Genomic DNA, 25,162 nt, shown 5'->3' with positions numbered 1-25,162 from the left:
ATATTAGAAAATAATAAAATGTTTTAATTGTTATTAACAATCAGACAAATCGTCATTAATTTATTTGCATTGATACACAACATATATGTTATTTAATTTGCATAATTTCATAATATATAAATGCAATATAAATCCGAAAAAAATTATAATTTCTCGTTAATCAGTAAATAATTAAAATATAACATAAAATGAAATTATCGCAGTCTGTGTTATTTTACAGATTTCACTTATGAAAGCTTACTTCGAAATAATATATTTCATTAACTTTGGCTCGAGAATATTGAAGCTGTACGATTTCATATCTTTTTCTTCATTATTATGAATAATTACATATTTTTTTATGAATAGTTACATCTTTAATACATGAGACTGAAGATATAGGAAAGGAAATAAAAATTCATATCTTGTTACTTTAGACAACATCTAGATATTGTGCGAATCAAATTGTAATAATTGTTGTAATTAATTTACGCCTTTGCAATATAGTAATTTTCATATAGACATTTATGGCGCAAAAGAGAACATTGCTGTTATTTTTTCAAAAAATAACATAATTCATATTCCAATTTGACAAATACCTTATTATCTTTATTATTGTTTCCAATTTCTTTTTACAAGTTAAATAATGAAGTTTATCGTAATATAATGAAGTTAAAAGTGAAAAAAGTGTGTAAATTTCTTTGAAAAAATACGTAAATTCCTTTGAATGTTTAATAAAATAAATTCATCTTTTCGTATACCACTTGTTTCAATAATACTAAAATATATCGAAAATATTTTTATGTATAATTTATTTAAATTTGTTCCCTATTTGTTAAAAAGTAGAACATACGATAATTGAGAGATTTACATCGTGTTTAATAATTTACGCTCATGAATTATGTAACGTTATTGCCTAATGAAAAATTAAACATTTAGAAATTTTGTTTCCGAATAATCTTTTCACATCCTTTTACAAGGTTTTAGGTTGTTGTTACAATTTAATCATTTATAATCGCGGTAAGTTTAATATAATCAATGAATTCTCACTCTACCACAATTGATGATGGTCCTAATTTGGATATTGAAACCGTTTGCACTCAATTGATGCGTAAAATTACTGATTTGTTCATCAATAACGTTCGGTGGTATCAGCACGAATACATAATTACCTCCAAAACCTGTAAGTTTTCCCGCTAAATTATACGTCCTTGCAATCGTGCAAACATTTTCAAATGCTTCAGCCGACAAATGAAGTTTATTTAACAATTGTTGATTGACATTAATGCATAACATCATTTGAGAAATCTGAAAAAATTAATTATAAAATAGATGCAGTTTCAAGTAGATAATTATGTATTGCAGAATCTTGTCAATACAACAAGTCTAAAGAATATAATATAATAAATAGAATCATATAAAAGTTTTAAAAATTACCGTTGAATTGTATTCACGAGGAATTTTAAATAAATGGCCCTGTCTGATGATCTTACTTAGTGACTCAAGATTTTGATACATTTTTAATGCCATGATTTCTAATTCAAGTAATATGGAATGAAAATCGACAGTCGTAGCGTTTAGCGTTGCCATTTGTTCCGCTCGTATGTACTTATTTAGGTGAAAATTTGTATTAATCAGTAAAATTTTCATTTCTGCCATATCCGTTGGATCTATTTTAAATATTTGGTAATCGCTACGTTGACATTTTACTATTCGGCCGTATGTGCAAACGTGGGCATCGACCTCCGCAAATGTATAGTCTAGCATACTTTTTTCGCAGGACATAGTGTATTTTACAATCGACTCTAATTCAGCATTGTTAAATTCAATATGATTACAACCACTCTGTAAACGCTGCCAATGGAGAAAGCATCCTGCGAGACAAACCGCGAACGACGTCGAACTGCCAAGACCACCGCAGAGTGGTAATTCTGTCCACACTTTAATGCAAAAAGGTCTTATCGTGAGATGTTCACAGTGACGAATAGAATAAAGCAAGAAAAATAATATCTGTAGACTAAATAGCTCCTGGTGTGTTGTCCACATACGTTTTACGGTGGCCCAGTGTCTCACGTATGCATGCAAATTCAGTGAATTTGAAATTATGTTTTCAACATCAGAACAATGAAAGAAGCGTATAACATCTTCGAAAGATATATCTCGTTTTAAATTAATATTATCGAGCTCTATTCTAATATTGCTTTTTGGTTCATTAGGTAGCTCGCAGAATTCGAGAGTGGTACGAAGATTTAAGCTGGTTGCAAGAAACTGTTTTCCATACGCTGCTATGTGTTCTCCGGATAAGATAATTCTTCCTGGTGCGGAAATTTTAAAACAAACCATCCTTCTATCAATTAAAATATTTCTTCTTTACAGAGCTGTGAACAAAAAACAGCGAATTATAAGATTTGCGCAATTTGTTATAAATAAGTATATATCAAAATCATGAAGAATATATTCTCGTAATGTGAGAAAGCTCTAGAAATTATATATAATTATATACAATATTATTATATTTGTCCTTTCTTTTCGTTCTGTAAATGTTAGAAATGCTTTTTTCCATATAATGCTGTGTGTTCCCCGGATAAGAAAATTCTACCTGGTGCGGAAATTTTAAATATAGCCATCCAATTAAAATATTTCTTCTTTACAGAACTGATGTAACGATGAACAGAAACCGGCGGATAATCAAATTTGCACAGGTCTCCTAAATATTATCAGAACCTTGATAAATATATTCTCGCAATATGAGGAAGTTTCAGAAATTATATTTGTCTTTTCTTTTCGTTCTGTAAGTGTTAGAAATTCGTAAGGTATTAGTTATTTGACATAAATATCTGGTTGAGTATGAGTTGTCGAATGAATACGCATACAAATAAGTAAATGCTTAAATTAGTGTTACTTACATATTCTATCGATTCTCGTTATATGCTCTTATTTTCATTAATGAATTGATTATTGTCTTGACTCTTTTGTTAAAGTACCGCACAAAAGTCTTATTACATTTTTAATTATTAAATTTTTATTTAAACTAGACGAGAAAAATAAATGTCTATATATAATAATGAAAGTTTAAAATGTTCGTTTTATCGCATCCAAATCAGTCTCTATATTACCAGTACACTTTCGCGTCTTAGCTGTGACTGATTTTGTTTCAAAACATATATAATAACATTACCTCGATGCCATGACTTTGTGTGTGTTTTACTGTTTAGACGTTTTGATGCTTTAATCAAAGATACTTATTGTTAGTTCTATATATATGTTTGTACATAATTTAAAGTAATATTTTCAATATCTTAAATCATTTCTCTCCTTATTCGCAAACATGTTTCAAATCATATTTGATATTATGGCTTTAAAAAATATGTATTAGAACGTGTCTAAATATACATATATTATTTTCATGCAATTTCGTTTATAAAACATCTTGTTCGAGTACTCGTTACGAAGAATGCCATTTTTGTTGTTAAAAAATTAATTTGACTTAAAAACATGATTTAATTTAATAATATTTAACCCAAATTCCGAATGAAGAGGATCATTCCGGAATATAATTGCATATGATATGATCTATATAAATATTATTTATATTTTCTCATTTAATCTTATGATTTTATAGTATACAAAACTGAAATTACAAAGAAATGGAATACAAATAAATATTTTTTCTTAAGCATATCAAACTAAATATATAAGAAAGGAAATCGTGTAAATGTATATATTGTTGCTTTAGATATTAGGCGAATCAAATTGTAGTAATTGTTGTAATTAATTTACGCCTTGGCAATATAGTAATTTTCATATAGACATTTATGGCGCAAAAGAGAATATTGCTGTTATTTTTTCAAAAAATAACATAATTCATATGCCAATTCGACAAATACCTTGTTATCTTTATTATGGTTTCCAGTTATTTACAAGTTAAATAATTAAATTAAATAATGATTTATATTACAATAAATTATGTTAAAAGTGAAAATTATATAAATTCCTTCAAGTGTTTATAAAATCAATTAATCTTTTCGTATACCACTTGTTTCAATAATACTAAAGTATATCGAAAATATTTTTATGTATAGTTTATTTAAATTTGTTCTCTATGTGTCAAAAAGTAGAACATACGATAATTGAGAGATTTACATCGTATTTATTAATTGTCGCTTATGAATTATATAACGTTATTACCTAATAAGAAATTAAACATTTAGAAAAATTTTGTTTCCGAATAATCTTGTTAATTGCTTTTACAATTATATAATTGCTATTATTTAATTATTTATAATCGTGATAATTTTGATATAATCAATTAATAATTCTCACTCCACTACAATTAATGGAGGTCCCTGTTTGGATATTGAAACCGTTTTCATTCAACAGCTCCTTAAAATTCCTGAATTTACCACTACGAACGTTTGGTGGTATCAGAACGAATACATATTTACCTCCAAAACCTGTAAGTTTTCCCATTAAATTAAACTTCCTTGCAATCTTGGAAACATTTTCAAATGCCTTAGCCGACAAATTATATTTAGTTAATAATTCTTGATTCTTCTCAATGCATGATGTGAGATTAATCTTCGGAAAAAAATGTTAGTTACGAAACAGATGCACTTTCCAGTAGATAATTATGTCCTGCAGAATCTTGTCAACACAGCAAGACTAAAGAATATAACATAATAAATAGAATTATATAATAGTTTAAAAAATTACCTTTGTAATGTGTTCACGAGAAAGTTTAAATGAAGATTTCTTCTGTCTGATGATATCATTTAGTGACTTAAAATACTTAAACATAGATAATGCCAAGAGTTCTAATTCATATAATATAGAATCAAATAAGAGACTCGTAGCCATCAGCTTTGCCATTTGTTCCGCATGTAAGCACTTATTTTTATAAAAATTTGAGTCGATCAGTAGAATTGCTATTTCTGCCATATCCGTGGAATCTGTTATTTTATATTCTATGTAATCGCTATGTTGACATATTACCATTTGGCCGTATGTACAAACATGGGCATCGACCCCAAATGCATATATTTCCATACTTTTTTCGCAGGTTTCAGTGTATCTTTTAATCGTCTCTAATTCAGCATTATTAAATTTAATAGTGTGATTACCGTTTTGTAGATGCTTCCAATGAAGAAAGCACGCTGCGAGACAAACCGCGAACGATGTCGAGCTGCCAAGACCTGCTCTGATGGGTATATTCGAGGACACTTTTATGCGAAAAGGTCTTATCGTGATATATTCGTTGTGAAGAATAGAATAAAGCAAGAAAAAGAATATCTGTAAGCTACGTAGCTCCTGGTGTGTTGTCCACATACGTTTTACGGTGACCCAGTGTCTCACGTATGCATGCAAATTCAGTGAATTTGAAATTATGTTTTTAACATCAGAACAAAAAAAGAAGCATTTAACATTTTCGAAAGATATATCTCGTTTTAAATTAATATTATCGAGCTCTATTTTAATATTGTTTTCTGGCGTGTTAGGTAGTTCGTAGAATTCGAGAATGGTACGAAGATTTAAGCTGGTCATAAGAAACTTTTTTCCATATAATACTGTGTGTTCTCCGGATAAGAAAATTCTACCCGGTGCGGAAATTTTAAAACTAGCCATTCTTTTATCAATTAAAATATGTCTTCTTTACAGAACTGATGTAATGATTAACAGAAACCGGCGGATAATAAAATTTGCACAGGTCTTCTAAATATTTATTATAACCATAAGAAATATACTCTTGCAATATAAGGAAGCTCTCGAAATTATATTTTTTTTTGTTCTGTAAGTATTAAAAATTCGTAAGTATTTGTTATTTGACATAAATTTCTGGTTGAGTATAAGTTATCGAATGGATACGCATACAAAGTAAATGCTTAAATTAATGTTACTTACATATGATATGATATATATCAGTTTATCGTTATATGCTTTTGTTTTCATTATTTAATTGATTATTGTCTTGACTTTTTCTTTACAGTACCGCACAAAAGTCTTTATATATATATATATATTTTTAATTATTAAATTTTTATTTAAACTAGACGAGAAAAATAAATGTCTATATATAATAATGAAAGTTTAAAACGTTCGTTATCGCATCCAAACCAGTCTCTATATTACCAGTACACTTTCGCGTCTCAGCTGTGACTGATTTCGTTTCAAAACATATATAATAACATTACCTCGATGCCATGACTTTGTGTGTGTTTTACTGTTTAGACGTTTTGATGCTTTAATCAAAGATATTTGGTTCTATATATATGTTTATACATAATTTAAAGTAATATTTTCAATATCTTAAATCATTTCTCTTCTTATTCGCAAACATGTTTCAAATAATATTTGATATCATAACTTTAAAAGATATGTATTAGAACGCGTATAAATATACATATATTAATTTGATGCAGTTAATTTTATAAAACACCTTGTTCGAGTACTCGTTATGAAAAACGCTATTTTTGTTTAAAAATTAATTTGACCTAAAGACTTGATTTATTGATTTAATAATATTTATCACAAATTTCGACTGAAGAGGATTATTTCGCAATATAATTGCATATGATATGATATATATTAATATTATTTATATTTTCTCATTCAATCTTATTATTTTATAGTATATAAAATTGAAATTACAAAGAAATAGAATACAAATAATTATTTTTTTAAGTATATGAAATTAAAAATATAAGAAAGAAAATCGTATAAATGCATATTTTGTGGCTTTAGACAACATCTAGATATTGTGCGATCATGTTGTAGTAATTGTTGTAATTAATTTACGTCTTGGCATTAGAGTAATTTTCATATAGACATTTATGGCACAAAAGAGAACATTGCTGTTATTTTTTCAAAGAATAATTCATATACCAATTTGACAAATACCTTATTATCTTTATTATGGTTTCCAGTTACACTTCTTACAAGTTAAATAATTAAGTTAAATAATGAAATATAAATCATGTTAAAAGTGAAAATTATATAAATTCCTTCAAGTGTTTATAAAATCAATTAATCTTTTTGTATATATACCACTTGTTTCAATAATACTAAAGTATATCGAAAATATTTTTATGTATAGTTTATTTAAATTTGTTCTCTATGTGTTAAAAAGTAGAACATACGATAATTGAGAGATTTACAATACATCGTGTTTATTAATTGTCGCTCATGAATTATATAACGTTATTGCCTAATAAGAAATTAAACATTTAGAAAAATTTTGTTTTCGAATAATCTTGTTAATTGCTTTTACAATTAGATAATTGCTATTATTTAATTATTTATAATCGTGATAATTTTGATATAATCAATTAATAATTCTCACTCCACTGCAATTGATGTCCGTAAATGTTGGATTGAAACTGCGTGCACGCAATTTTATCATAAATTCAAATATTTGTTCAGAAGTAATGTGCGGTGGTGTCAGAACGAATACATATTTACCTCCAAAACCTGTAAGTTTTCCCGCTAAATTAGACATCCTTGCAATCTTGCAAACATTTTCAAATGCCTCAGCCGACAACTTATATCTATCTAACAATTGTTGATTATTTTGAGTCAAAAATATGAGATGAGGCATCTGAAAAAAATGATAGTTATAAAACAGATGCAGTTTCTAGTAGATAATTATGTACTGCAGAATCTTGTTAAGACTGTATAAACTAAAGAAAATAATATAGCAAATAAAATCATATAATTATTAAAGAAAATACCACGTAATCGAAGCTAATCGATTCTCCTTTTAAAATGGACTTTTCCATCATATCACTTATTTTCTTAAGATGGCGAAACATATTTATTGCTTGGAGTTCTAATGTATTTAATATATTATCAAAATCGGTAGCCACAGCGTTCTTCATTATTTGTTCCGCACGTAAGGTCTTAGAATGATAAAACTTTGAGTCGATCAGTATAATTGGCATTTTTTCCATCTCTTCCATATCTTGGGAATCTATATTATATGTTTTGTGATCGGTACGTCGACATTTTACTACTTTGCCGTATGTGCAAACATGGGCATCGACCCCAAATGCATACACTTGCGTACTTTTTTCGCAGAATTCAGTGTATGTTTTAATCGACTCCAAATCAGCATCATCAAATTTAAAATTGTAATTACCACTTTGTACATGCTTCCAGTGAACAAAGCACGCTGCGAGACAAACCGCGAACGATGTCGAACTACCAAGACCAGCGGCAACGGGTAATTCCGTGGACACTTTTATGTAAAAAGGTTTTATCTTGAGATGTTCACGGTGAGCGATATAATAAAGCAAGAAAAAGAATATCTCTAAGCTATATAGCTCGTGCTGTGCCGTCCACATACATTTTTCAACGGTGATCAAGTATCTCACGTATTCACGCAAGTTCAGTGGATTTGAGATTATGTCTTTAACATTTGAAAGCGAAAAAAAGGGTTTAACTAAATCTAAAGATATATCTTGATATAGATTAACATTAGGGAATTCAATCTTAATATTTTTTGGCGTATTAGGTAGTTCGTAGAATTCGAGAGTGGTACGGAGATTTAAGCTGGTCGCAAGAAACGTTTTTCCATGTAATGCTATGTGTTCTCCGGTTAAGACAATTCTACCAGGTGCGGAAATTTTGAATTTGGCCATTCTTTTATCAATTAAAATATTTCTTTTTTGCAGAACTGATATAACGATGAACAGAAACCGGCGGATAATCAAATTTGTGCACAGGTCTTCTAAATATTTATCAGAACTGTAAGAATTATATTCTTGTAATGTGACAAAGCTCTTGAAATTATATTTGCCCTTCCTTTTCGTTCTGTAAATGTTAGAAATGCGTATGGTGTAAGTTATTGACAAAAATATCTCATTGATTATAAGTTATCAAATGGATACGCATAGAAAAAAAAATTAAATATTTAAATTAATGTACTTACATATTCCATCAGATTTTTGTTATATTCCTGTTTTCATTAATCAATTGATTATTGTTCCGACTGTTTCTATCAAAGTACTGCTCAAAAGTCGATCTTTGTACGATTTTAATTGCTAAATTTTTATATTAAAGTAGACAAGAAAGATAAAGCCATTATATAATAGTAAAAAGTTAAAACGCACGTTATCGCATCCAAATCAGTCTCTGTATTACTAGTACACTTTCGCGTTTCAGCTGTGACTGATTTCGTTTTAAACCATATATAATAACATTACCCCGATGCCATGACTTTGTGTATGTTTTACTGTTTGCACGTTTTGATGCTTTAATCAGAGATAAGTTGTTAGGTTATATGATCATAATTTAAAAAGTATTTGCAATCTTCTTATTTCTTAAATTAATATTCTCCTCATTTGCAGACATGTTTCGAATAATATATGATATAATTATGAAAGATATGTATTAGAACGCGTATATATTTCGTATGTAAGTACAAGTACGTGATATCATAAATGTGATACGATACGATAAATATAAAAATATATATTTTTTTGATGGAGTTTATTTTATAATCTCGTTCGAATACTTGTTACTTGCGATCTCATTGTTTTATATGATAATGTAAATTATATTTTATTGTATAATTTGATCATTTAATTTTAATTGACCTAAAATATAAACATAAAAACACTATTTTTCTTGTTTAAAACTTAATTTAACTTAAAAACCTAATTTGACTTAAAAACTTTTGGTTTGACTTATAATATTTATGACGAACTTCGGCTGAATAAAATTATTCCGGAATATAACTCTGCGATATGATCCATATTTATATAATCTTATTTTTTTATTAAGTCTTATAATTTCATAGTATATGAAACTAAAGATACAAAGAAATGGAATACAAATAAATATTTTTTTCTATCAAACTATCACTATCTTTTGCGCATGCCCAACGGAAGTAATTGTCTTAATTATTTTATATCACATGAATACAATCATTTTCGTTATCATATCGATTTGGAATTTGATTATTTTTTTTATACATAAAAATATTTTGCACTGTAAAAAGAAGGACATAACGTTGAACAGTAAGTCATAAAAAATTAAATGTTTATGTGTATGTTGTCTCTCTTATAGATATTATTAAAATAGCCATAAATTTTGTTTGTAACAGCACTTTTTTCAAGGCTTCACACACAAACCTGAATAATATCTTTTTTCAACAATAGAAACTATATTATAGTGAATAAACAGAAATATGCAAAAATTTTAAATAATATGATAATATGTACATTGTTATTCAAAAACGTTTGTTACAACAAAATTTTATATTTTTTCACGTTATATATATTATTCCGCGTCTCGATCATTTTTTTTAATAATAACAGTGTTTTGAAAATATGAATTTAAAAATCGATTGGAATATTAAAGCTTTTTCACATTTTAACAATAGAATATATGTATATGTATTTATTAAACAAAATTATGTATTGTTCGTCCTACTTTCCTTAAAATATCATAGAGATTAATTTAATAATCTTGTCACACACTTTTTAAACACAATTAAATATTTGTTATTATTAAGTCAGTTATAATCGTGTGTGATAATTTTGATATAATTAATTTTCAATTCTCACACCTTTACAATTGATGCTGGTTTGCTTTGTGTAATTAAAATTTCTTAATTGTAAGTGCTGCTGAAATTTTTTTAATTGTAAGTGCTGCTTTGGTGGTAGCAGAGCGTATACATATTTAGTAATAGTAAAACCTGTAAGTTTTCCCGCTAATTTATATCTTGTTGCAATCTGACAAATATCATCAAATTTCTCAGCGGACAAATTATATTTCTCCAACAATCGTTGATTATTCTCAATGGATGACATGACCCGAGACATCTAAAAAGTATTAGTTATATCACAGATACAGTTTCTATTAGATAATTATGTATTGCAGAATTTTGTCAACGCAGCAAGACTAAAGAATATAATATAATAAATTGAATAATATAATTGTTGAATAAAACAAAATGTTGACCAATAATTAAACTTCTCGAAAAAAGAATTTTTACTCACTAAACGTAAATTGTTCGGTGTGATGGAATTACTTAATGAATTAAGACTGTAATACATTTATCTTCTGTCGCGACTTCTAATCTATTTAACATAGAATTAAATTCGGGAGTATTAGCTTTTAGCGTTGCGATTTGTTTCGTTTCTGTGTACGTATCTTGGCAAAAATTTGAGTCGATCAGTAAAATGTCCATTTCTTTCATATTCGTGGGATCTATATTATACATTTTGTAATCGATACATTGACATTTTACTATTTGACCGTATGTGCAAACGTGGGCATCGACGTCCGGAAATGTATAGTGTAGCGTACTTTTTTCGCATGATACAGTGTATCTTTTAATCGACGCTAAATCAGCATCACTAAATTCAGTATGATGACAACCACTCTGTAAACGCTGCCAATGAAGAAAACACGCTGCGAGACATACCGCAAACGATGTCGAACTACCAAGACCTGCCAGGATTTCTATATCCGTGGACACTTTTATGCCAAAAGGTTTTATCTCGAGATGTTCATGATAATAGATAGAATAAAGCAAGAAAAAGAATATCTGTAAGCTAAATCTCTCCTGGTCTGTCGTCCACATACACTTTCTAACGGTGATCATGTATTCCACGTATTTATGCATGTCAATTGGATTTGAAATCATGTCTGCAGTATCAAAACGAGAACAGAAAAGCCGAACTTCTTCTAAAGATATATTCCGTTTTAGATTAATATTAACGAGTTCTATTTTAATATTGTTTTCTGGCGTGTTAGGAAGCTCGCAGAATTCGAGATGGGTACGAAGATCTAAGCTGGTCGCAAGAAACTTTTTTCCATATAATGCTATGTGTTCTCCGGCTAAGATAATTCTACCCGGTGCGGAAATTTTAAAACTAGCCATCCTTTTATTAATTAAAATATTTCTTCTTTACAGAACTGATGTAACGATGAACAGAAACCGGCGGATAATCAAATTTGCACAGGCTTTGTAAATATTTATCAGAACCGTGAGAAATATATTCTCGTAATGTGAGGAAGCTCTAGAAATTATATTTCTCGTTTCTTTACGTTCTGTAAACGTTAGAAATGCGTATGGTATCAATTATAGGACAAAAATATCTCATTGATTTTAAATTATCGAATGGATACGCATACAAATTAAATACTTAAATTAATGTACTTACATATTCCATCAGATTTTCGTTATACTCTCTTGTTTTCACTAATTTAATTGATTATTGTCCCGACTTTTTCTATCAAAGTATTGCTCGAAAGTCGAACTTTGTACTTTTTTAATTGCTAAATTTTTATATTAAAGTAGACAAGAAAAATAAGGTCATATATAATAGTAAAAACTTAAAACGTTTGTTATCGCATTTAAACCAGTCTCTATATTATCAGTACACTTTCGTGTTTCAGCTGTGACTGATTTCGTTTCAAAACATATATAATAACATTATCTCTATGCCATGACTCTGTGTATGTTTTACTGTGTACATGTTTTGATGCTTTGACCAGAGATAAATAGTTAGCTTATATGCTTGTACATAATTAAAAAAAAATCTTTTCAATATTCTAAATCAATTCTCTTTTCATTTGTAGATATGTTTCAAATAATATATGATATAATTTTGAAAGATATGTATTAGAACGTATATATATTTTGTATAAGTACAAATGCGTAATATTATATACGATAAATATATAAATATATATATTTCTTTGATGCAATTTATTTTATTTTACAGTATTTCGTTCGTGTACTTGTTATTTTGTATTATATTGCTCAGTATAATGATATACAAATATGTGGTGATAATATTTTATTGTTAAATTTGATGAATATAATTTTAATTGACCTAAAATATATAAGAAACGTTATTTTTCTTATTCAAAACTTAATTTGAATTAAAAATTTGGTTAGACTTGATAATATTTATGACGAATTTCGGCTGAATAAAATTATTCCGGAATATATAATTCTACGATATGATCTATGTTAATATAATTTTATTTTTTTATTAAGACTTATAATTTTATAGTATATGAAACTGAAGGTACAAAGAAATGGAATACAAATAAATATTTTTTTCATCAAAGTGTCATTACATTTTCAATGTCCAATGGAAGTAATTATCTTAATTATTTTATGTCACATGAATACAATCATTTTTGTTATCATATAGATTTAGAATTTGATTATTTTTTTTATGAATAAAAATATTTGCACTGTAAAAAGACAGACAGACATAACGTTGAACAGGAAGTCATCAAAAATTAAATGTATATGTGTGTGTTGTCTTTGTTATAGATATTATCAAAATGGCCATAAATTTTGTTTGGAACTGCTCTTTTCTTAAGGCTCTACACACAAACCTGAATAATACTCTTTTTCAACAATAGAAACTATATTATACTGTATAAAAAGAAATATGCACAAATTTTATATAATATGATAAATACATTGTTATTGAAAAACGTTCGTTGCAACAAAATTTTATATTTTTCCGCGTATGTGTCATGATCGATTTTTTAATAATAAATAATAGCAATGTTTGGAAAATATGAATTTAAATATCGATTACAATATCATAGCTTTTTCACATTTAAACAACAGAATATATATGTATTTATTAAACAAAATAGTGTATTGTTCGCCCTGCTTTCCTTAAAATATCATAGAGATTAATTTAATAATCTTGTCACACACTTTTACAATTAAATATTTGTTATTATTAAGTCAGTTATAATCGTGATAATTTTGATATAATTAATTTTCAATTTTCACTCCTTCACAATTGATGCTGGTTTCCTTTGGCAATTTGAAATTTTCTCTTAGTAAATTCTGCTGAAAGTTGATGACCACATTATTGCTAGCACAGTTTGGTGGTGGTAGAGTGTATACATATCTACTATTAAAACCTGTAAATTTTCCTGCTAGTTCATATTTTTCTGCAATCTGACAAATATCATCAAATTTCTGAGCAGACAAATTATATTTCTTCAACAATTGTTGATTATCCTTAATGTGTGACGTGACCTTCTTAAACTGTAAAAATATTAGTTATAAAACAGATGCATTTTCTATTAGATAATTATGTATTGCAGAATCTTGTAAACACAATGAAACTAAAGAATATAATATAATAAATGAATAATATAATTATTAAATAAAAACAAAAAAATACCCAATAATTCACATTCGGGGGAAGAGAACTTTCACTCTCTAAATGTAAACTGGTCGAAGTGATGGCATCACTTAATGATTTAAGACTGCTATACATATTTATTGTCAGGAATTCTAATTTATTTAATATAGAATTAAAATTGGCAGGAGTTTGAACGTTCAGCATTGCTATTTGTTCCGCTTGTGTATACTTATCTAGCTTAACATCGGAGTCGGTCAGTAGAATATCCATTTCTTCCATTTCCATGGGCTCTATATTATATATTTTGTAATCGATACGTTGACATTTTACTATTTTGCCGTATGTGCAAACGTGGGCATCGACGTCCGGAAATGTAAACTTTTGCATACTTTTTTCGCAGGATACAGTGTATTTTATAATCGACTCTAATTCAGCATTGTTAAATTCAATATGATTACAGCCACTTTGTAAACGCTGCCAATGAAGAAAGCACGCTGCGACACATACCGTGAACGATGTCGAACTGCCAAAACCAGCTGTGTTGGGTATTTCGGTGAACAAGCGTACGCGAAAAGGTTTTATCTCGAGGTGTTCATGATAATAGATTGAATAAAGTAAGAAAAGGAATACGTGTAAGCTAAATCTCTGCTGGTTTGTCGTCCACATACACTTTCTAACAGTGATCATGTATTGCACGTATTCAAACATGTCATTTGGATTTGAAATAATGTCTGCATTATCAGGACGAGAGCAGAAGAGTTCAACTTCTTCCATAGATATATCCTGTTCTATATTAATATTTGGGAACTCTATTCTAATATTGCTTTTTGGTACATTAAGTAGCTCGCAGAATTCGAGAGTGGTACGAAGATTTAAGCTGGTCGCAAGAAACTGTTTTCCATATATTGCTATGTGTTCTCCGGATAAGACAATTCTACCAGGTGCGGAAATTTTGAATTTGGCCATTCTTTTATCAATTAAAATATTTCTTTTTTGCAGAACTGATATAACGATGAACAGAAACCGGCGGATAATCAAATTTGCACAGGCTTTCTAAATATTTATCAGAACCGTGAGAAATAAATTCTCGTAATGTGAGGAAGCTCTAGAAATTATATTTGTCGTTTCTTTGCGTTCTGTAAATGTTAGAAATGCGTATGGTATCAATTATATGACAAAAATATCTCATTGATTTTAAGTTATCGAATGTATACGCATACAAATTAAATAATTAAATTAATGTACTTACATATTCCATCAGATTTTCGTTACACTCTCTTGTTTTCACTAATCAATTGATTATTGTCCCGACTTTTTCTATCAAAGTATTCCTCAAAAGTCGAACTTTATACTTTTTTAATTGCTAAATTTTTATATTAAAGTAGACAAGAAAAATAAGGTCATATATAATAGTAAAAACTTAAAACGTTTGTTATCGCATCCAAACCAGTCTCTATATTATCAGTACACTTTCGTGTGTCAGCTATGACTGATTTCGTTATAAAACATATATAATAACATTACCTCGATGCTATGACTTTGTGTATGTTTTACTGTTTACACGTTTTGATGCTTTGACCAGAGATAAATAGTTAGCTTATATGCTTATACATAATTAAAAAAAATCTTTTCAATATTCTAAATTAATTCTCTTTTCATTTGTAGACATGTTTCAAATAATATATGATATAATTTTGAAAGATATGTATTAGAACGTATATATATTTTGTATAAGTACAAATGCGTAATATCATATACGATAAATATATAAATATATATATTTCTTTGATGCAATTTATTTTATTTTACAGTATTTCGCTCGTGTACTTGTTATTTTGTATTATATTGCTCGGTATAATGATATACAAATATGTAGTGATAATATTTTATTGTTAAATTTGATGAATATAATTTTAATTGACCTAAAATATATAAAAAACGCTATTTTTCTTATTCAAAACTTAATTTGACTAAAAACTTGGCTTAATAATATTTAAGACGAACTTTGACTGAAGAAATTTATTCCGTAATATAATTCTCTTATGATCTATATCTTTTAATATAATCATATTTTTTCATTAAATTTATAATTTTATAGTATATAAAACTGAAGATACAAAGAAATGGAATACAAATAAATATTTTTTTTTTAAGTATATGAAACTAAAGATATAAGAAAGGAAATCGTATAAATGGATATCTTGCTACTTTAGGCAATCTCTAGCTATTGTGCAAATCAATTTTTGGTAGTTAATTTACATCGTAGTAATTCTTATACAGTCATTTATGGCACAAAATAAAACACTTTGCTGTCATTTTTTAAACAATAACGTAATTCATATGCTAATTTAACAAATATCTTATTATCTTTATTATGGTTTCCAGTTTCTATTTACAAGTTAAATAATGAAATTTAACGTAATACAATGAAGTTAAAAGTTAAAAAAGTATGTAAATTCCTCTGAATGTTTATAAAAATTAATTAATCTTATCATATATCTAGTTTCAATAATACTAAAGTATACCGAAAATATTATTTTTGTTTAACTTAATTAAATTTTTTCTCTATGTGTTAAAAAGTAAAACATGCTATAATTTAGAGATTTGCATCGTGTTTAATAATTTACGCTCATGAATTATGTAACGTTATTGCCTAATGAAAAATTAAACATTTAGAAATTTTGTTTCCGAATAATCTTTTCACATCCTTTTACAAGGTTTTGGGTTGTTGTTACAATTTAATCATTTATAATTGCGGTAAGTTTAATATAATCAATCAATTCTCACTCCACTACAATTGATGGTGGTCCTAGTTTGGATCTTGAAACCGTTTGCACTCAACTGCTCCGTAAAATTACTGATTTGTTCATCAGTAACGTTCGGTGGTATCAGCACGAATACATAATTACCTCCAAAACCTGTAAGTTTTCCCGCTAAATTATACTTCCTTGCAATATTGCAAACATATTCAATTGTCTCAGCCGACAAATGAAGTTTATTTAACAATTGTTGATTATTATCAATGCATAACATCATTTGAGAAATCTGAAAAAATTAGTTATAAAATAGATGAAGTTTCAAGTAGATAATTATGTATTGCAGAATCTTGTCAATACAGCAAGTCTAAAGAATATAATATAATAAATAGAATCATATAAAAGTTTTAAAAATTACCGTTAAATTGTATTCACGAGGAATTCTAAATAAATGGCCCTGTCTGATAATTTTACTTAGTGACTCAAGATTTTGATACATTTTTAATGCCACGATTTCTAATTCAAGTAATATGGAACGAAAATCGACAGTCCTAGCGTTCAGCGTTGCCATTTGTTCCGCTCGTGTGTACTTATTTAGGTGAAAATTGGTATTGATCAGTAAAATTTTCATTTCTGCCATATCCGTTGGATCTATATTAAATATTTGGTAATCGCTACGGTGACATTTTACTATTCGGCCGTATGTGCAAACGTGGACATCGACCTCCGCAAATGTATAGTCTAGCATACTTTTTTCGCAGGACACAGTGTATTTTATAATCGACTCTAATTCAGCATTGTTAAATTCAATATGATTACAACCACTCTGTAAACGCTGCCAATGGAGAAAGCATCCTGCGAGACAAACCGCGAACAATGTCGAACTGCCAAGACCATCGCAGAGTGGTAATTCTGTCCACACTTTAATGCAAAAAGGTCTTATCGTGAGATGTTCACGGTGAGCGATGGAATAAAGCAAGAAAAAAAATATTTGTAGGCCAACTCTCTGTTGGGGTGTCGCCCACATACATTTTACAACGGTGATCAAGTATTTAACGTATTCATGCATGTTTATTGGATTTGAAATCATGTCTTGAACATTATCACGTAAAAGGAAGCATTCAATTTCTCTTACAGATATATCCTGTTCTAGATTAACATTAAGGAACTCTATTCTAATATTGTATTCCGGTGTATTAGGTAGCTCGCAGAATTCGAGATGGGTATAAAGATTTAAGCTGGTCGCAAGAAACTGTTTTCCATACGCTGCTATGTGTTCTCCGGATAAGATAATTCTTCCTGGTGCGGAAATTTTAAAACAAACCATCTTTCTATCAATTAAAATATTTCTTCTTTACAGAGCTGTGAACAAAAAACAGCGAATTATAAGATTTGCGCAATTTGTTATAAATAAGTATATATCAAAATCATGAAGAATATATTCTCGTAATGTGAGAAAGCTCTAGAAATTATATATAATTATATACAATATTATTATATTTGTTCTTTTTTTTTCGTTCTGTAAATGTTATAAATGCGTATAGTGTTAGTTATATGACAAAAATATCTCGTTGATTATAAAACATTACATGGATATGCATAGAAAGTAAATACGTAAATTAATGTACTTACATATTCAATCAGATTCTCGTTATATGCTCTTGTTTTATTCATTAATTGATTATTGTCTTGCCTTTTTGTTTCAAAGCATTGCTCGAAGATTGATTTTTATACGTTTCTAATTGCTAAATTTTTATATTAAACTAGAGAAGAAAAATAAAGGTCACTATGTACATATAATAATAAATGTTTAAAAGTTTGTTATCGCATCCAAACCAGTACATTTTTGCGTGATTTTGTTTTTAAATATATATATATATATATATATATATATATATATAATAACATTATCCTAAAGTCATGACTTTTTATATCATTTACTGTTAGACTTTTTGATGTTTCAATCAGAGTTAAGTAGACTGGTTATATTCTTATACATAATTTAAGAAATATTATCAATATCGTAAAACAATCATTTATGTCGAAGACATGTTTTCAATAATGTTTGATATCATAGTTTTAAAATATTGTATTGAAACTCGCATGTATCGTTTAAGTATAAATTTTACATACAACAAATATAAAAAATATCCATTTTAAATATAATATAAAAAAATAAATAGCTCTCTTACAAAATTTATTAAATATACCGGAAATCTATTACAATTCTCATTTTCTATTAATTCTATTTATCACTTATCGTTAGAAATTTTTACGGATTAGACATTCTCATTTATCTATTTATAATTTTGAAGATACAATGTCAGGATTCGCGTATTTACTGACAGAATTCATGAGAAAGAATTGTCCATTTTTATATTTCATTAATTTAAAGTAAAGAAAAAGTGTTTTATACTATTCTGGATGCTCAACACAAAGGAAAAATATATTAAACCGAAATTTCTGAACTACGTTTATTTTTCTTACAAACATACATATATAAGATATGCGTGAAATGGCATGTAATATGGAAATCTCGCAGCTAACAAATATATATCTATGAAATAAATAATGCTAATTGTATATTTCACAATTTCTTATAATTTTGATTTCTTTTTTTAGACTTTGCAGAAAAAAATATATTCAAAGCTATTCTCGATTCATTCTTCAAGCACAAATTGCATTATATATAATTTAAAAATTACGAAGCATTCTATATCAATTAATTTATAACTTAAAATTTTTTTTATATTTAGCTATTCTATAGCTTAATTTTATTACCTATTAGCTTAAAGCTATTCTCGATTCATTCTTTAAGCACAAATTGCATTATATATAATTTAAAAATTACGAAGCATTCTATATCAATTAATTTATAACTTAAAAATTTTTTTATATTTACTATAGCGCATTATGTCAACGCAGCATCGCTTATATTTTTAAACTAAACTAAGATAGAATACAAAGAAATTAATACTTTTCCATATATTTTACAAGAAAAATATTCAATGATTTTTCATCTATGATTTCATAATTCAATACGACGCGAAGTTATTAAGAAATCTTTAAGCTATCTTTAATATAAACATTTATAATCGCAATCATTTTAATATAATCAATTAACAATTCTCACTCCTTCACAATTAATTTTGATCCTTTTTGAGACTCTGAAAGTCCTTTGTGTCATGTACGCCGTTAAACTCGTTATTTCGTCATCAATTTTAACGTTCTGTGGTAGCAGAATGTATGCATACACAGTAGTAAAACCTGTAAGTTTTCCCGCGAATCCAAACTTTTTTGCATTCTGGCAAATCAAATCAAATGCCACAACCGACAAACGATATTCAGTTAATAATGTGTGATTCTTCTCAACGCATGACCTGATCATATTAAACTGAAAAAATATTAGTTATAAGACACATACATTTTTTGGCAGAATACTGCAGAGTCTTGTTAACACAGCAAAATATTAGAAGTAAAATAATATAACTGTTAATTAAAAACAAGAAACATACCAATATTGTTATATAGTCCAAATGGCCTTCTCTGATAGCATTACTTAGTGATATAAGATTATTATACATTTCTCCTGCCACGATGTTTAATTCATCTAATTTAATATTAAAGTCGGAAGAATTATTGCACAGATATGCTACTTGTTCCTCTCGCATGCATTTATTTATACTAATAGTTGAATCGATCAGTAGAATATACATTTCTATCAAATCCGAGGAATCTATATCATATAACATGTGATCGATACGTCGACATCTTACTATATGGCCGTATGTGCAAACATGGGCATCGAATTCCGCATATACATAGTCTTGCATATTTTTTTCGCAGGACACAGTGTATTTTATAATCGACTCTAATTCAGCATTGTTAAATTCAATATGATTACAGCCACTCTGTAAACGCTGCCAATGGAGAAAGCATCCTGCGAGACAAACAGCGAACGATGTCGAACTACCAAGTCCATTGGCAACGGGTAATTCCGTGGACACTTTTATGTAAAAAGATTTTATCTTGAGTTTTTCCCAGTGAGTGATAGAATAAAGCATGAAAAAAAATATTTGTAAGCTAAATCTCTGCTCGTGTATCATCCACATACCGTTTAGAGTGGTAAAGTATTTCACGTATTCAAGCAATTTGACTGGATTTGAAACAATGTCTTCAATATTTGGAAGCGAAAAAAAGCGTGTAACTAATTCTAAAGATATATTTCGTGTTAGATTAACATTAGGGAATTCAATCCTAAAATTTTGTAGCGTATTAGGTAGTTCGTAGAATTCGAGAGTGGTACGGAGATTTAAGCTGGTCGCAATATAATATTTTCCATACGCTGCTGTGTGTTCTCCGGATAAGACAATTCTTCCTGGTGCGGAAATTTTGAAACTAGCCATTTTTTTTATCAATTAAAATATTTCTTCTTTACAGAATTGATGTAACGATGAACAGAAATCGGCCGATAATCAAATTTGCACAGGCTTTCCAAATATTTATCAGAACCGTGAAAAATATATTCTCGTAATGTGAGGAAGCTCTAGAAATTATATTTGTCGTTTCTTTACGTTCTGTAAATGTTAGAAATTCGTAAGGTGTTAGTTATATGACAAATATCTGGTTGAGTATGAGTTATCGAATAGATACGCATACAAAGTAAATGCTTAAATTAATGTTACTTACATATTCTATCAGATTCTCGTTACGTGCTCTTGTTTTTATTAATCAATTAATTATTGTCTTGGCTTTTTCTTTAAAATACCGCACAAAAGTCTTTATACATTTTTAATTATTAAATTTTTATATTAAAGTAGACGAGAAAAATAAAGGTCACTATGTAATAATAAAAATTTAAAACGTTCGTTGTGACACACAGACCAGTCTTTATATTATCAATACACTTTCGCGTTTTAGCTGTGACTGATTTCGTCAGTCAAATTTATAAACATATAATAATATTACCTCGAAGTCATGACTTTATGGATATCCTAGTGTTAGACTTTTTTTAATGTTTTAATCAGAGTTAATACAAGTCGTTATAGAATATATGTATATACATAATTTAAGAAATAATTTCGATATCAAAAATCAACTCTCTTCTTGTTGTAGACATGTTTTAAATATTATTTGGTATATTTGCTTAATAATTTACGCTCATAAATTATGTAACGTTGTTGCCCAATGAAAATTTAAACATTTTGAAATACTGTATCCAAATGCTTTAACGAAGAAAAATTATCAAATAAAAATAATATTATCTGCTCTAATGTTTACATATGTGTACATCCATAAGACATGCGGCGAATAATATGTAACATAGAATAGTAATGTAACTCAACTTTGCAGTTAACAGGTAAATACTGTACTGTATGAACACGCTGATTATTGGTTTTATTTCATAATTATTTTTCTCAAGCATCGCAGAAAAAATATATTCATATAAATATATAACTGTTTGACTCATTTCTTATATACAAATTGGTTTCTATCAAGAAAAAAATATTAACCATTGTAACTAAGTTTTTGCTGTCTCTGGCCTGTTATAGTTTATTTATGTATATAACTATATAGTTTATTTAACTAATTTAGTTTATATAATTTTATATATATTTTAATATTAAATAAGTTATTTAACTATAGTTTAACTGATATAATCTTTATTAGAAGAAATATTAGCTTATTATAGCTAAAATTATAGTTAAAATTTAAGTATGATAACTAAATTTCAGTAGTAATATGGTGACAACTAAAATTAAATTATGATGGATAATATTTTTTTCATGGTAATTTAAATTATGAAACATTCTGTATACTAATTAATTTACATATCCATAAAGTGTTCTGTATATATGTACGTATATTAAAGCGCATGAGTTTGACGTAATATTTTTACTTTACTTCACTTATATTTTCGAAATAGAAATGAGATAGAGTACAATAAAAAAGAAAAATATTCAATGATTTTTCAGCTTTGATTTCATAATTCAAAACGATAGTATTAAGAATCTTTTAAGCTATAATTAAGTAGTAGGATATATGTGTACATTAAACAAAATTGTATAATATATTTCATACTTTTTTTAAAATATTATAGAAATTAGTTAATAATCTTCTCACATTCTTTTACATTTATAGTTGTTATTATTTAGTCATTCATAAACATGATAATTTTAATACAGTTAAATCAGTTAACAATTCTCACTCCGTTAGAATTGATGGTGGTCCATATTAGGGAATTAAAATGACATGCATGCAAATGCGCCGAAAAATTCGTGATATCATAGAGAGTGCTGTCCGGTGGTAGGAAAATGTATACATAATTACCACCAAAACCTGTAAGTTTTCCCGCTAATCCATGCGTTCTTGCAATCTCGCAAATATTTTCAATTATCTCAGTCGATAAATTGTTTATATTCAACAATCGTTGATTATTATCAATGCATAACATCACTTTAGAAATCTGAAAAAATTAGTTATAAAACAGATGCAGTTTTAAGTAGATAATTATAAATACTACTTAATTCTGTCAACGCAGCAATATCAAAGAATATGATATAATAAATTGAATATAATTGTTAAATAAAACCAAAAAAGATACCAGTGAATTATAGTTAGGATGCTCATCGCCATATAGATGGGTCAGTCTGATGACACTACTTAGTGAATTAAGATAATAATGCATAGTTATTGCCTCATGTTCTAATTCATTTAATATAGATTGAAAGTTGTGAGCAGTATCGTTCAGCGTTGCTACTTGTTGCGCTCGTACGGACTTACTTTCATGAATATTTGAATCGATCAGTAGAATATTTATTTGTACCATATCCGTGGAATCTATAAAATATATTTCGTGATTGATGCGTTGACATTTTGCTATTTGGCCGTATGTGCAAATGTGGGCATCGATGTCCGGAAATGCAAACTCTTGCATACTTTTTTCGCAGGATATAGTGTATTTTTTAATCGACGCTAAATCAGCATCATTAAATTCAGTATGACAACAACCACTCTGTAAACGCTGCCAATGAAGAAAACAACCTGCGATACATACCGCGAACGATGTCGAACTGCCAAGACCAGCTCCCATTAACATATCCGTGGACACTTTTACGTGAAAAGGTTTTATCATGAGATGTTCATGGTGAGCGACAGAATAAAGCAAGAAAAAGAACATTTGTAAGCTAAATCTTTCAAAATTTGTCGTCCACATACATTTTACAACGGTGATCAGGTATTTCACGTAATCATTCAAGTTGATTGGATTTGAAATAATGTCTTCAACATTTTCGTAATAAAAGTTTTTAACATCTTTTAAAGGTATATCTTTCGCTAGATTCAAAGTAAGGAACTCTATTCTAATAATGTTTTCCGATGTGTTAGGTAGCTCGCAGAATTCGAGATGTGTACGAAGATTTAAACTAGTTGCAAGAAATTGTTTTTTGTACGCTGCTATGTGTTCTCCTGATAAGACAATTCTTCCTGGTGCGGAAATTTTAAAACTAGCCATCATTTTATCAATTAAAATATTTCTTCTTTACAGAGTTGATGTAACTGTGAAAACGGCGAATTATAAAATTTGCGCAATTTGTTATAAATATATATTAACACCGTGAAGAATATATTCTCGTGATATGAAGAAGCTTTAAAAATTATATTTGTCGTTTCTTCTCGTTCTGTAAATGTTAAAAATGCGAAAAGTGTTAGTTATATGACAAAAATATCTCATTAATTATAAGTTATTAAATTAATATGCTTTCACAAAGTAGATTTAAATTAATGTACTTACATATTCCATCAAATTCTTGTTATATGTTCTTGTTTTCGTTAATTAATAGATTCATGTCTTGACTTTTTCTTTTAAAGCACGGCACAAAAGTTTCTATACATTTTTAATTATACAATCTTGATAACGTCGGCACGAAAAATGAAGGTCACTAATAAAATTTTGATTACATAAAAATTTGAAACGTTTGTTATCACACACACAACAGTATTTGTATTTCCAGTACACTTTCGCGTCTCCGTTGTGATTGATTTCGTCTTGGAACATATAATAACATTATTCCGATGTCATATCTTTAAATATAAACTATCATGTCAAACTTTATCAATATTTTTAAATATATGTATAAGTGTTCGTGTGTATCATCTGAGTACATAAGTATATTCGTAATAATTCGTACAATTTGTTACATAATTGATATGCATCATATAAATATATATATTGTATTATGCTTAATATAATCATATAACTGTATAAGTTATATTTTTGTTTAATTTAATATTATA

At 27.9% G+C, this 25,162-nt stretch overlaps 7 protein-coding genes and 1 long non-coding RNA gene across 15 annotated transcripts; all 8 read right to left on the bottom strand.

Moving 5' to 3' along the window:
- Positions 1-59: 59 nt before the first annotated feature.
- On the bottom strand, positions 60-3,492 carry LOC114946566 (mevalonate kinase-like). Of its 2 annotated transcripts, none has more exons than XM_029323119.2 (4): positions 2,886-3,492; positions 2,483-2,768; positions 1,417-2,357; positions 60-1,287 (listed from the first exon to the last, which is right to left on the bottom strand). In XM_029323119.2, exons 3-4 carry the CDS (start codon positions 2,320-2,322, stop codon positions 1,015-1,017), a joined length of 1,179 nt encoding a protein of 392 aa, XP_029178952.2. In that variant the 5' UTR covers positions 2,323-2,357; positions 2,483-2,768; positions 2,886-3,492; the 3' UTR covers positions 60-1,014. The 2 variants fall into 2 exon arrangements, with proteins under 2 accessions (XP_029178952.2, XP_029178953.2); XM_029323120.2 differs by having other exon boundaries at positions 2,579-2,768.
- Positions 3,493-3,672: 180 nt separating this feature from the next.
- Positions 3,673-6,145, bottom strand: LOC114946565 (uncharacterized). Of its 3 annotated transcripts, none has more exons than XM_029323117.2 (4): positions 5,878-6,145; positions 4,693-5,764; positions 4,425-4,557; positions 3,673-4,167 (listed from the first exon to the last, which is right to left on the bottom strand). In XM_029323117.2, the coding sequence occupies exons 2-4, from the start codon at positions 5,599-5,601 to the stop codon at positions 4,151-4,153; spliced, it is 1,059 nt and encodes a 352-aa protein (XP_029178950.2). In that variant the 5' UTR covers positions 5,602-5,764; positions 5,878-6,145; the 3' UTR covers positions 3,673-4,150. The 3 variants fall into 3 exon arrangements, with proteins under 3 accessions (XP_029178950.2, XP_029178951.2, XP_029178949.2); XM_029323118.2 differs by having other exon boundaries at positions 3,673-4,557; positions 4,693-4,928; positions 5,100-5,764; XM_029323116.2 differs by having other exon boundaries at positions 3,674-4,557.
- A 943-nt stretch (positions 6,146-7,088) lies between these two features.
- On the bottom strand, positions 7,089-9,473 carry LOC114946564 (mevalonate kinase-like). Of its 2 annotated transcripts, XM_029323115.2 has the most exons (4): positions 8,903-9,473; positions 7,704-8,784; positions 7,435-7,570; positions 7,089-7,352 (listed from the first exon to the last, which is right to left on the bottom strand). In XM_029323115.2, exons 2-4 carry the CDS (start codon positions 8,610-8,612, stop codon positions 7,312-7,314), a joined length of 1,086 nt encoding a protein of 361 aa, XP_029178948.2. In that variant the 5' UTR covers positions 8,613-8,784; positions 8,903-9,473; the 3' UTR covers positions 7,089-7,311. The 2 variants fall into 2 exon arrangements, with proteins under 2 accessions (XP_029178948.2, XP_085345826.1); XM_085489700.1 differs by having other exon boundaries at positions 7,089-7,570.
- Positions 9,474-9,729: 256 nt separating this feature from the next.
- Positions 9,730-12,370, bottom strand: LOC114946567 (uncharacterized). 2 transcript variants are annotated; one of them, XR_014926395.1, is made up of 3 exons: positions 12,147-12,370; positions 10,977-12,033; positions 9,730-10,799 (listed from the first exon to the last, which is right to left on the bottom strand). It is a non-coding gene; the product is annotated as an uncharacterized LOC114946567 (long non-coding RNA). The 2 variants fall into 2 exon arrangements; XR_003822638.2 differs by having other exon boundaries at positions 10,977-11,057.
- A 649-nt stretch (positions 12,371-13,019) lies between these two features.
- On the bottom strand, positions 13,020-15,625 carry LOC114946534 (mevalonate kinase-like). 2 transcript variants are annotated; one of them, XM_029323065.2, is made up of 4 exons: positions 15,361-15,625; positions 14,151-15,247; positions 13,885-14,011; positions 13,020-13,810 (listed from the first exon to the last, which is right to left on the bottom strand). In XM_029323065.2, exons 2-4 carry the CDS (start codon positions 15,075-15,077, stop codon positions 13,755-13,757), a joined length of 1,110 nt encoding a protein of 369 aa, XP_029178898.2. In that variant the 5' UTR covers positions 15,078-15,247; positions 15,361-15,625; the 3' UTR covers positions 13,020-13,754. The 2 variants fall into 2 exon arrangements, with proteins under 2 accessions (XP_029178898.2, XP_029178896.2); XM_029323063.2 differs by having other exon boundaries at positions 13,023-14,011.
- A 1,018-nt stretch (positions 15,626-16,643) lies between these two features.
- On the bottom strand, positions 16,644-18,634 carry LOC114946536 (mevalonate kinase-like). 2 transcript variants are annotated; one of them, XM_085489718.1, is made up of 3 exons: positions 18,500-18,634; positions 17,286-18,229; positions 16,644-17,156 (listed from the first exon to the last, which is right to left on the bottom strand). In XM_085489718.1, exons 2-3 carry the CDS (start codon positions 18,192-18,194, stop codon positions 16,884-16,886), a joined length of 1,182 nt encoding a protein of 393 aa, XP_085345844.1. In that variant the 5' UTR covers positions 18,195-18,229; positions 18,500-18,634; the 3' UTR covers positions 16,644-16,883. The 2 variants fall into 2 exon arrangements, with proteins under 2 accessions (XP_085345844.1, XP_029178900.2); XM_029323067.2 differs by lacking the exon at positions 18,500-18,634 and having other exon boundaries at positions 17,286-18,296.
- Positions 18,635-19,664: 1,030 nt separating this feature from the next.
- LOC114946537 (mevalonate kinase-like) lies at positions 19,665-22,344 on the bottom strand. Its single transcript, XM_029323069.2, has 3 exons — positions 21,557-22,344; positions 20,383-21,444; positions 19,665-20,261 (listed from the first exon to the last, which is right to left on the bottom strand). The coding sequence occupies exons 2-3, from the start codon at positions 21,271-21,273 to the stop codon at positions 19,983-19,985; spliced, it is 1,170 nt and encodes a 389-aa protein (XP_029178902.2). The 5' UTR covers positions 21,274-21,444; positions 21,557-22,344; the 3' UTR covers positions 19,665-19,982.
- A 647-nt stretch (positions 22,345-22,991) lies between these two features.
- On the bottom strand, positions 22,992-24,906 carry LOC114946535 (mevalonate kinase-like). Its single transcript, XM_029323066.2, has 3 exons — positions 24,660-24,906; positions 23,472-24,546; positions 22,992-23,333 (listed from the first exon to the last, which is right to left on the bottom strand). The coding sequence occupies exons 2-3, from the start codon at positions 24,381-24,383 to the stop codon at positions 23,058-23,060; spliced, it is 1,188 nt and encodes a 395-aa protein (XP_029178899.2). The 5' UTR covers positions 24,384-24,546; positions 24,660-24,906; the 3' UTR covers positions 22,992-23,057.
- Between the last annotated feature and the right edge of the window lie 256 nt (positions 24,907-25,162).

This window comes from Nylanderia fulva, unplaced genomic scaffold (genome assembly GCF_048542155.1).
Source record: "Nylanderia fulva isolate GAGA-0341 unplaced genomic scaffold, ASM4854215v1 Scaffold9, whole genome shotgun sequence".
Lineage (NCBI taxonomy): Eukaryota > Metazoa > Arthropoda > Insecta > Hymenoptera > Formicidae > Nylanderia > Nylanderia fulva.
This window is presented reverse-complemented; position numbering and strand designations above follow the sequence as displayed.

Coding starts and splice junctions, on each gene's coding strand:
- LOC114946566 (XM_029323119.2), bottom strand. CDS start 2,322: ATGGTTTGTTTTAAAATTTCCGCACCAGGAAGAATTATCTTATCCGGA. Junction 1,288..1,416: donor CTCGTGAATACAATTCAACG/GTAATTTTTAAA, acceptor TAATTTTTTCAG/ATTTCTCAAATGATGTTATG.
- LOC114946565 (XM_029323116.2), bottom strand. CDS start 5,601: ATGGCTAGTTTTAAAATTTCCGCACCGGGTAGAATTTTCTTATCCGGA. Junction 4,558..4,692: donor CTCGTGAACACATTACAAAG/GTAATTTTTTAA, acceptor TTTTTTCCGAAG/ATTAATCTCACATCATGCAT.
- LOC114946564 (XM_085489700.1), bottom strand. CDS start 8,612: ATGGCCAAATTCAAAATTTCCGCACCTGGTAGAATTGTCTTAACCGGA. Junction 7,571..7,703: donor CGATTAGCTTCGATTACGTG/GTATTTTCTTTA, acceptor CATTTTTTTCAG/ATGCCTCATCTCATATTTTT.
- LOC114946534 (XM_029323063.2), bottom strand. CDS start 15,077: ATGGCCAAATTCAAAATTTCCGCACCTGGTAGAATTGTCTTATCCGGA. Junction 14,012..14,150: donor CCCCGAATGTGAATTATTGG/GTATTTTTTTGT, acceptor ATATTTTTACAG/TTTAAGAAGGTCACGTCACA.
- LOC114946536 (XM_085489718.1), bottom strand. CDS start 18,194: ATGGTTTGTTTTAAAATTTCCGCACCAGGAAGAATTATCTTATCCGGA. Junction 17,157..17,285: donor CTCGTGAATACAATTTAACG/GTAATTTTTAAA, acceptor TAATTTTTTCAG/ATTTCTCAAATGATGTTATG.
- LOC114946537 (XM_029323069.2), bottom strand. CDS start 21,273: ATGGCTAGTTTCAAAATTTCCGCACCAGGAAGAATTGTCTTATCCGGA. Junction 20,262..20,382: donor TGGACTATATAACAATATTG/GTATGTTTCTTG, acceptor ATATTTTTTCAG/TTTAATATGATCAGGTCATG.
- LOC114946535 (XM_029323066.2), bottom strand. CDS start 24,383: ATGATGGCTAGTTTTAAAATTTCCGCACCAGGAAGAATTGTCTTATCA. Junction 23,334..23,471: donor ATCCTAACTATAATTCACTG/GTATCTTTTTTG, acceptor TAATTTTTTCAG/ATTTCTAAAGTGATGTTATG.